At 38.6% G+C, this 9,945-nt stretch overlaps 1 protein-coding gene across 3 annotated transcripts; it reads left to right on the top strand.

The window, feature by feature from the left end:
* Positions 1-463: 463 nt before the first annotated feature.
* Positions 464-8,605, top strand: LOC131332167 (thioredoxin domain-containing protein PLP3A-like). 3 transcript variants are annotated; one of them, XM_058366244.1, is made up of 9 exons: positions 464-552; positions 1,912-2,009; positions 2,949-3,023; positions 3,104-3,151; positions 3,248-3,390; positions 6,165-6,237; positions 6,376-6,437; positions 8,047-8,144; positions 8,211-8,605. In XM_058366244.1, exons 2-9 carry the CDS (start codon positions 1,926-1,928, stop codon positions 8,318-8,320), a joined length of 693 nt encoding a protein of 230 aa, XP_058222227.1. In that variant the 5' UTR covers positions 464-552; positions 1,912-1,925; the 3' UTR covers positions 8,321-8,605. The 3 variants fall into 3 exon arrangements, with proteins under 3 accessions (XP_058222227.1, XP_058222225.1, XP_058222226.1); XM_058366242.1 differs by lacking the exon at positions 464-552 and adding an exon at positions 724-839; XM_058366243.1 differs by lacking the exon at positions 464-552 and adding an exon at positions 924-1,061.
* The last annotated feature ends 1,340 nt before the right edge of the window (positions 8,606-9,945 follow it).

Genomic DNA, 9,945 nt, shown 5'->3' with positions numbered 1-9,945 from the left:
TTTTCAGAAATGCTACACACACATACAATCTGTGCACAGATTGTGCACAGGTTTTGTTGTGGGGCCCACCACGGGTCCCACACAAATCATCCGAGCCGTTCATTAAATGTAAAATATTTTTTCAAGGGTCCCCGTAAAAAATAATCTCAATCCGATACCTATAAATGCTCGATCCAATTGTATAACTTTTCATTATCCGAAAATCTGAATGAAAAGTTAGATGGTTGGATGAAGCACCTATAGGTATTGGATTGATTTTATTTTTTACGGGGACCCTTGAAAAAATGTTTTACATTTAATGAACGGCTTGAATGATTTGTGTGGGACCCGTGGTGGGCCCCACAACGAAATCTGTGTACAATCTGTGCACAAAAATCTGTACCGGTAGCAGGACTCTTTTTTTTTTTGATCCGCCACACGCCGGTTAAAAACTTAAAACACCACTCATTCCCCGGTTCAAAATATTTCGTGTTCAGAGGGAGAGAGAAAGAGAAGAACGAACGAACAAGAAGATCGAAGAGCATATCGAAGAAGAAGATTTAACGGCTGAAGGTATCGATCTCTCTCTCTCTGTCACTATCTCTCTCGAATCTCTCTATCTCTTCTCACAATCTCTCAAAAACCCTAATTTTTTGGACAGATGTTGTAATGGAGAGCAACCCAGAGTGACGAACCCAACATCCAACTGAGGAGAGAAGATTGAACAAGGTATATCTCTATCTCTCTCCCTCTCTCTCTCTGGCTCGCTCTCTCTCACTCGTACTCTCCGAGATTGCCGAAATTAGGGCTTTTTCCTCACACACGATTATTCGGGTTATTTCCTCACACACGATTCACATGTACGCCAAAACCCACATACGTGCGACCGTAATTTTGTTGTTTACCCTGATTTAAAGTTTCAATTTCGTTGGATCTGTAACTTTTTGGTTCAATCGACATCTGGGCTTCGCCAGAAATCGGTGCTATATATGTCGTGTACTTAACTAAGGGGAGATGCGGACTCTGGGCGCATGTTAGAATACCGTAAAGAATTTGTTGATTAGTTGGGGCAATACGGAAATGTACGATAAGATTTAAGATTTGGATGAGTTTGGCTTGTATTCGTCGCACTAATTCGGGCATTGTTGTTTGATGTTTGTTGATTGACATTCATTGAAGAGTTTACATTCTTGAAACCATAAAAGCTGAGATAAAGGGTTGGTTTTAAATTGGACAACATTATGTGTCTTACCCTAGATTGGCATTTTTTCGGGAGCCCAATTTTGGGGAAAACGTTGTTGTTGTTTTTTGAAGCTTGGAGAACATTAGGGCTGATCATGTGTAAGCAATCTTAATGACTTGAAGTTTGTGGTCGGAGGTCATCGATTTGATTATGCTATGGGTAGTGAGATATCTATGGTTTTAGTGTTTATTTATTTTTGTTTCATTGCAAGATTATAATAAGAAATGAAAAGAAAAGGAAAATTTGGCCTTTTTTTTCTGGGAAGGGGAAGGGTTTGAAGTTGAGTTAGGAGCACGAAGTTTGTTACCAATTACATTAACGATAACAACATCACAGCACTTTATTAACATCATCATTTTTCTCAGAGCTAGGGAGTTCTAAGAAGCTGCGAGGTAAGAATGATAGAATCCTAGTCCAACTCAACACTCATTTCCAATGTATCATCCAACGCTAATTCAGCTGATTTCAATTAAGTTTTTGACTGAGTTTGTGCTAGAAGTTCAAATGCTGGCGGCCAATTTAGAACTCCTCCAATAAGACCATATTATTTGTACATATTGAGAACATCATCAATCCTGAATCAGAGCAAGTAATGCTTCAATAAGATGTTGCAATATTTGTACAATTACTGAAGAGCTAGTATTAGGTATTGTCTTTGATCCTTATCTCCCTCCCGAATATTTCTGCAGTGAGAAATAGAGAGATGGATCCAAATGCAGTTAAGTCAACTCTTTCTAATTTAGCATTTGGAAATGTAATGGCAGCAGCAGCTCGTGATTATCAGAAGGTTTGTTCTTCATCATTAACTTGTCTCTTCTTTCTCTCTCCGTATCTTGTCCTGTTTCTAAAAATAATTTGATTATTGGGATTATTTGCATTCACTGGTGCTATTAAAGCATCCTCTTTGTTCTTTTTCTTTTTTTGGTGTAATTTGATCTAGTACTGAAGTCTGAATCACCGATCCTTTGTGTTAGTTTTGACTTTTGTACTTCAAGTGGTTTCTCTAGATTTCAGATCTTGGGATGCACATGTGCAGTTAACTAGGGTTAATATCTCTAGCCATTTCATTTTGGAATGACATAGCTCGGCCTAGAAATTGCATATGCTGGAATTTCGAAAGCAAAGAAATCTGATTAAGGACTAAGATGGATGTTTGGAATTCAGAACATTTCATTTGAAGTGGTAACATTGTAGCAAAAAAAATGTAGCAATGCTTATTTCAAATTCACCCAGAAGCCAAATTTGCAGAATGCACTAAACAAATGAACTTGGACACACAAAGTTTAGAATCAAACATAAATAGCAGTAAGTATTCACTTCCTCTAGATATATGTTCACATTATAATCTTGGTAGAGGCCAACAGATCTTCTGATTTTTTTTTTTTTTTTTGTGCTGAATATTTCCATCTTTGACATAAATCTCTTACAATGGATAAACTGTGCATCTGTATGCATGATAGTCATGTCATTTCAGGTGTAAGCAATTATTAACATGTGGAAAACACTGAGTCATGGTGAATCAAAAAGTGCTTTGATTTTCTGTCAATGAAAGTATGTTTCAGTTTGATTGGTTAATGGTTCATGGCAAGCTTGATTGCCTGATAGATTGTGATTTTCATATAAGTTGATATATGTAACTGAGGCTATAGAGTTGTAAATTGTTTGTTCTGCTATCAACTTTGCAAATTGTGATCGTTTCTCATGTTTCCGTTTGCTGATCTTGCAGGAAGTGCTAGCTCAACAAAAAGCACAGACTTCTACGTCTATGAATCAGGAGGTTGATTTTGATGACTTGATGGATGTAAGTTGCATTATGTCTTTCTCTCTATGTTAAATTATCCATATGGGTCAATATTTGTCTATTCACAATGGTGAGGTCAGGATCCCGAGCTGGAAAAGTTGCACGCAGATCGGATTGCTGCTCTAAAGGTTAGAAATGCAGTCTTTATAAATGCTTCTATTTATAGTTTTTTCTTTGGATTTGGATTAAGAAGTCTGACTAATACTGGAATTTTTTGAGACTAGAAAGAAGCTGAGAAGCGAGAAACATTGAAGAAGCAAGGGCATGGAGAGTACAGAGAGATATCTGAAGGGGACTTCTTAGGTGAAGTCACTGGGAGTGACAAAGTAGTCTGTCACTTCTACCATCGGGAGTTTTACCGATGCAAGTAAGTTTTTACATCTCTCTCTCTCTCTCTCTCTCATGCACATGTTTGCACAATTACAATCACTAATGATTGGGTTAGCTACACTTGGACCCTCTTGTCCTTGCTTGTATCCACTACTCATTTCAAATTTCTAGGCATGTTTTCTTGGTACAACTTTAAATGGGAAGCATATTTGCAAAAAGGCAAGGTATAATAACCTTCCATACTAACCACACCTAGTGAATTTGTGTATAGGCTTCGAACTGCCATTTGGGGTTCATAGAACTTAGTGGCAATTTATTGGCAGTTGTGCATCTCTATCCAATCTAAATGTTGTGCAGTTGTATGTTGCATATTTCCTAATCATTTTGGCGAATAAATTGAAGAAAGCTTATATGTGATTTGAGCTTGTCATATAATCTTGTATTTTTTACATGACAAAATAATATTGCATCCATGAATTGTACTGCATGTACAAAAATGTTTTTATCTTGACATGTACGTGTCTTGTGTGCACCAATTTTTTTGAAAGAAAACTGGGTCAGCGTACACATCATTCTTATTTCTTACCCATATCCCATACCTGTATGTATCTATGCCTCTTCACAGAACCTATGTGTCATATACTACTATACTCTATTAATATACTAAGTACTTGCGTAGGACACTACACGTTGGTAAGACCGCGAGTAGACACGATGGTAAGACTGCAAGAGTATAGCTCCTAAGGGATATGTGTCTCTTAGTGGTGTTGGCAATTCAAGTTTACCACATTACTGTGCATTGAACTATGATATCCTTCATGAAATACTGTATGGACCAGTGGAAGAACTATTTACAGTGGGACACAAAATAACTACAAGAAAAGTGCTCTTCTAAACCGCCCAAAGGCCGTTCGGTTTAGATTTGATTAAAACTGTATGTAGCTATTCTCTTGAGTCTCGACCCGATGCTAACACTTGTGTTGTCCTTTTACTCTTGACCAACATAACTCTTTACTCTTGACCAAGACACATCACTGAACCTGTGAACGCTGCCCAACCCACAGAAATGAATATTGGAACCACCAATGCCACCTCCACCGCGAGGACTGCTGCACCTGCTGTGAGTTGTTGGAAGGTTTTGATCTTAGCAAGAGCATGTTGGAAGGTTAAGCAGAGAAAGTTCTAGTGATGAAGCGATGATTCAGAGTGAAGTTGATGGAGATCCCAGTACTAATCTGGGTGCTGGGGAGATAGGGACGGTCAGCAGGAAGTCAGCTGTTGTGGCCTTTGAGGACATGGATGAGCAGAACGACATATAACTCGAGTCTTGACTGTGCTTCCTCCATGTGTCAGTAGACATTTTTGAATTGCCAAACTGAGGTATCTCAGGTTTGTGGTCTTCAACAGCATTAAGAGGGATCGGGTATAGGGGAGGAGGCTGTGAAGCAATAGGTGTCATTTTGAAAGGGGTTTTGATAATGAAGTTTTTTTGTTTCTCAAGAAGGCTGACAAGAGCCGTGGTTCGTCTGAGGAGTCCTTATTATGCAATGATAAGGGTGGTAATATACTAATCTGTTACCCTAGCCAATATCATTTTGGTCAATTGGTAAGGACGCTAAATGGTTTGTCGGACAAACGTATGAAGCTTAATGAGGAGAGAGAACCTTATTCTAGCGGTAAATGTGATGATCATATGAATTGTTGTGATAGAAAGCAAAAGAGAAAGGGTTAATGGCGTTCTGATAAAGAAGGGAGCTCGAGGATGTTTTGGAGAATTATGATGGTCAGTTGGGTTCTGATGCATTTTAAAGCAATCTGGTAAGAAGCGGGTCACCGCTTTTTTCCCATCTTCTTCCCATTTTTGTATGGAAGAGTGAGGGAGCAATTCAAGGAGATGTACCGACTTGTTAGATCTAATGTTGCAATGGTAAAGCCTGGGAAGCTGAATGGAAATCAACACCGGAAGAGGAAAAAGCACATTTCATGAGATTGGCTCCATTGCAGCATAGTTAGGGTGGTTTGTTTTATTTGGGTTCTTAAGGGGTGCTGAGTCTAGCTTTTGTTTTGTTCTTTTTCAAATTTTTGGGTAAATAAAATCATTCAACTAACAAACTAAAATACAGGTGCTAAGGGGCGTTCTGCGTCCCCATAAAAATAACAACACAACAAGACTCTGCATCCAGAGGAAACCAAAACCTTAGAGCTTAGACAAGAATCACTTCGAAATAGGATTATTCTAATCTCCGCCCAAAGGGTGTAGGATAATAGGTAAAAAGTGCATTGATATTCGAGAAAAGTGTATCGATATTTGTGAAAATGTATTAATATCGTGATATATGCATTGATATCCGAATTTGTTTGGAATTATGTGCATATTACCCTCCGCCTAGTGGGCGGAGGTTAGCAAAACCGTTCAAAATAAGCCAAACAAGAGCAAAGAACGTTGTTCTTAGCAACAGAAAATTGTATTAGAGATATTCCATTCTATGCATAGATGTTTCAAATCATCTTTTGTACGTTCTTCTCGTTTTGTTTTTCTTTCTTCTTGGTTGTACCAGGCGTTATGCTCCTTCGACAACTTCTATAATATAATTTCGTCTTGTCTGCCGGAAGTATAAAAATGGACAATATAAAAGGGTCCACTTCCATGCCGACTTGAGCTTTTTGTTACAATTATGTGCATATCCTGATTTCACAGAGGGATTGCCATGAAGTCCCCAGTTAAAATGCACAATTTCTTGCCAGACTCGTACAATCACATGCAGATTATGTTGTGAGTTTTATGCCGCCTTGTCAATGATGCTTTTGTAGGATAATGGACAAGCATTTGAAGTCCCTTTGCCTGAGGCATCTCGATACCAAGTTTATCAAGCTAGATGCAGAGGTCAGTCCCATGTGCTTCTATCTTTGCTGTAATTGAATACTTTTATTGCAGTTCCAATCTTGATTTGTGGTTCCACTCGTGTATGACATTTCAAACGTGATGCATAGTGAGATCCTTAACTTTTGAGATGAAATGCAGAATGCTCCTTTCTTCATTGCCAAACTTGGAATCAAAACTCTGCCTTGTGTCATTTTGTTCAGGTCAGCCCAAATTTCTTATCTACATTGCATGAGTTTGGCAATTCTTGTTTAAAATGTAAAACCTGTTTAGCTGTACTGCAAAGTTTGGTTTCCCTACCGCTGCTTCTTCGTCAGGCTCATATCTGGATCCACCACACCAAAACCTCTTGAGCTGGGCTTTGCAGAAAATCTTAGAACGCTCTCTGTTATTACCAACCTGCACCCAAACTGTAATAATGCTCCTTTGTTGGCCACCCTGTACAGAAACTTCATAGTTTTTTGTCGGATGCTCTTGTCTATTGTTTTTGTAGTAATTTTTGGGTGGTCGGCAACTATGCATGTTATGCAATAAATGAAAGAAGTACAAAGAAGAATCAAAAGGATGAAGAGGTTTCCAAAAATATATGAAGAGAAACAAAGTACAATTCACACTCCTCTTCCTCGCTTCTCAGGATCTTCTATGGTGGTGTAGTTAGGATTTTGGTTATTGGAGGCGACTATGAAACACTACCTCAACAAAAAAAAATTAGAGAGAGAGAGAGAGAGAGAGAGAGAGAGAGAGAGAGAATACAACATTTTTTCCTGAAAATATAAACAATTTACAGTGCTACTCCATGCAAGCTTTTACTATAGATATGCTTCATGTTTCTGAAGTTTTGTAATGATGGTTTCATTATCTAAGCTGTCAAATATGCCACTCTCCATGGTCTATATGTTCCAACCATGCTATTCCTCATTCATTGATCACCCGTCTAATTTTCCCCTTATTCTTCACATAATTTTATTCATAATAGCAACTCCACTCTCAACAATAGAGGTCACAGCCGATATAGCTGGTATAACTATGTTGTTGGAAAATGTAAAAGGGATTTCAAATTAACTTTAAGTGTTTAAGTAAAATAACCTCTCTCTTTTTAGAGGCAAAGGCTATGATGCTCCCAAGTGGTATGGGAGCATCATACTCCCAATGAATTACAGACAATACTTACCATTCACTAAGGCAACACTTACCATTCACTAAGGCAGAACTTACCACACAAGTGTGGTAAGTTCTGCCTTAGTGAATGGTAAGTGTTGCCTTAGTGAATGGTAAGTGTTGTCTGTTCTGTGGTAAGTAATCCTCCGTTTTTTAGATCAAAACCGCCTCATTTTTAACAAAACCACCCCATTTTTAGTTTTTGGTTTTGATCTAAGGGCTGTGATTTATCTATTTTCAATCCAAGGGCTGTAATTCATTGGGAGTATGATGCTCCCATACCACTTGGGAGCATCACAGAAGTTTTGCTTTTTAGATATTGGGTGTTGGAGTACATTTTTTTTTAAGTCATAATTTCAGAGGCCCACTTGCTTCTACACGCCCCCACTAGCTTCTACACATGGCCAAGTAGCACATGCTATCAACTTGATAAGCTTTTTTAGTTTTGACACTCGGGCATGGTCACATAACTGACATAAGTGTTTATTTATCCAAAGACATCTAAATTGAGCTTATTTTAGGCGGACGATTAGATTTAATTGGTTGTTGGCCTCTAAGATTGTAGGCTGGGTTTATATGGATGGCTAATGTACTTTGCGACTTGAAACTTTTCATAGATCTTGCGTTAACGTCCAAGGACGGTATAAATTTCAGGAAAGGAGTTGCAATAGATAGATTGGTCGGGTTTCAGGACTTGGGAGGTAAAGATGATTTCACCACAAAGACACTTGAGGCTCTACTATTGAGAAAAGGTAAATTTTCCTATTCCCTTTGCTGTGTATTTCTTAAAGAAATCTTTAAGTGATATCATTTTACAGGAATTCTAAGTGAGGTCAAACGAGATGAAGAAGATGAGCATGGCGATTATCACGGAAACAGGCGCAGGGCAGTAAGATCCTCTGCGGAAGTTAATTCTGATTCCGACTGAAGAGGGAAGGGAGACTGCTCAGCTTGGATTTTTGCTGCCTTTCGCTTTGTATTTTTTCCTTGTTTTTCTAATGGTAGACCTATTACTGCCCAGGCAAGGCGTGTGTTAGTTGACTACAGTATCCCGACCACAAGGGTAACTTGGTCATTTCACTGCAATTCACAGGCAGTACGGCCACCCTTTTATCATAGTTAACCATGTCAATTACCTCTGCAGGCCTATTCCGTGCTGTTGATTTGGATTATTAGTTGCCTTCTGATTGCGAATTTGCAATACTTTGTCATATGTTTACGTCATTAACTATCTTGAATGAGGGCAAGAGGATAATTCCATATACTAATTCATTGTATGTGTGTGTTTAAATGGTCCATTATGCGTCATTTACTGTACCTCTTGCCCTTATAGACATTTAAGAAGCTAAAGAACATCAATATATGTGCATTCAGTGAAAGTAATCCTTGCGAAATGAATTTGATTATGTGTATGAGGATATTACGCAATAGGATGCCCTTGACAGAACTATGGAGACAACGGATTCATGTAGTTTGGTTCGGTTCGTAAGGACATCAATATATAGGGTAAAACCAAGGTTTAACCTCAACTCTAGTAACATCATTGTGTCAATTTTAGTAAATTACAAAACATGAGTAACATCATTGCGTCATTAAGTTCACGGAGGTGGCAAATTTTATTCATCTGTTTCAACAATCAACTGTCCGGATTTTAAAAGAATTTTTAAAATCTAGACTGTTCAAAACACTTTTAGATGTGCATGATTCACCTACGTAAATTTTTTTAACGGCCTCCATAAAAAAGTTTTCTCAGAATCAAATTTGTGAATCCATTTACAATCGAGGTGATTCAGTTGGAGAAGAGGAGATGTTGTCAACCTCAGTGTAGGTTTACTTAAATTAGGAAGGTGAAAGGCTATCAGCATCAAAATGCATCACCATTGGTCATTTTGGGGACCAGCATGGAAAGTGAGGACTCAGTTCCGGTCCAACTTATTAACCTCCGATCAGGTCCAGTTTTGCATCTGTGAGTTCATTTAGTCCAAAATAATAATTCCGACCGTTGGACTGTAAGATGCTGAGGAAGATGAATGTTGGACGCCGTGTATGATGGCTCCGTACTAAGTATGGACCCTATATAAATGCGTGAGGAAGAAGAATGTTGGATACTGCGTGACAATGTTCCAAAACCACTGAATAATCACTCGGAGGCTGGTGAATTGGAAAAAAAAAAAAACATACTCCGTAATTCAATAACCGAGGATAAGGGAACATGGTTCCCCAGTCTTTGTTTTCATCACACATTTGTGCATTTTTCACCACAAAAAGTATGAATCTCACACAAAATGGTGGTGGAAACAGGGGCTAGGCTTCAGAGTTCGTTCCGGTTTGAATTTTGAGAGAGGTTTTTTGGTAATAAGTAGAGAGAGAAATGTGAGTAACAATTGGAGATAAAATCCATTAGCACCGTGCGCCTTGGAGGAGTTGGATTTTGAGACCTCAAACGATCAACCCCTCTTCTCCTTCCACGAACCCTCCGGTTCGACACAGTGGGCTTCCTCTAAGGGTACATCGCCTGTCAACTGTTAAATTGTGTTTTCAATGATCCGGATC

Source organism: Rhododendron vialii, chromosome 7a, assembly GCF_030253575.1.
Source record: "Rhododendron vialii isolate Sample 1 chromosome 7a, ASM3025357v1".
NCBI classification, from domain to species: Eukaryota; Viridiplantae; Streptophyta; class Magnoliopsida; order Ericales; family Ericaceae; genus Rhododendron; species Rhododendron vialii.
Note: the sequence above shows the minus strand (reverse complement) of the source record. Positions and strands in the feature narration are given on the sequence as shown.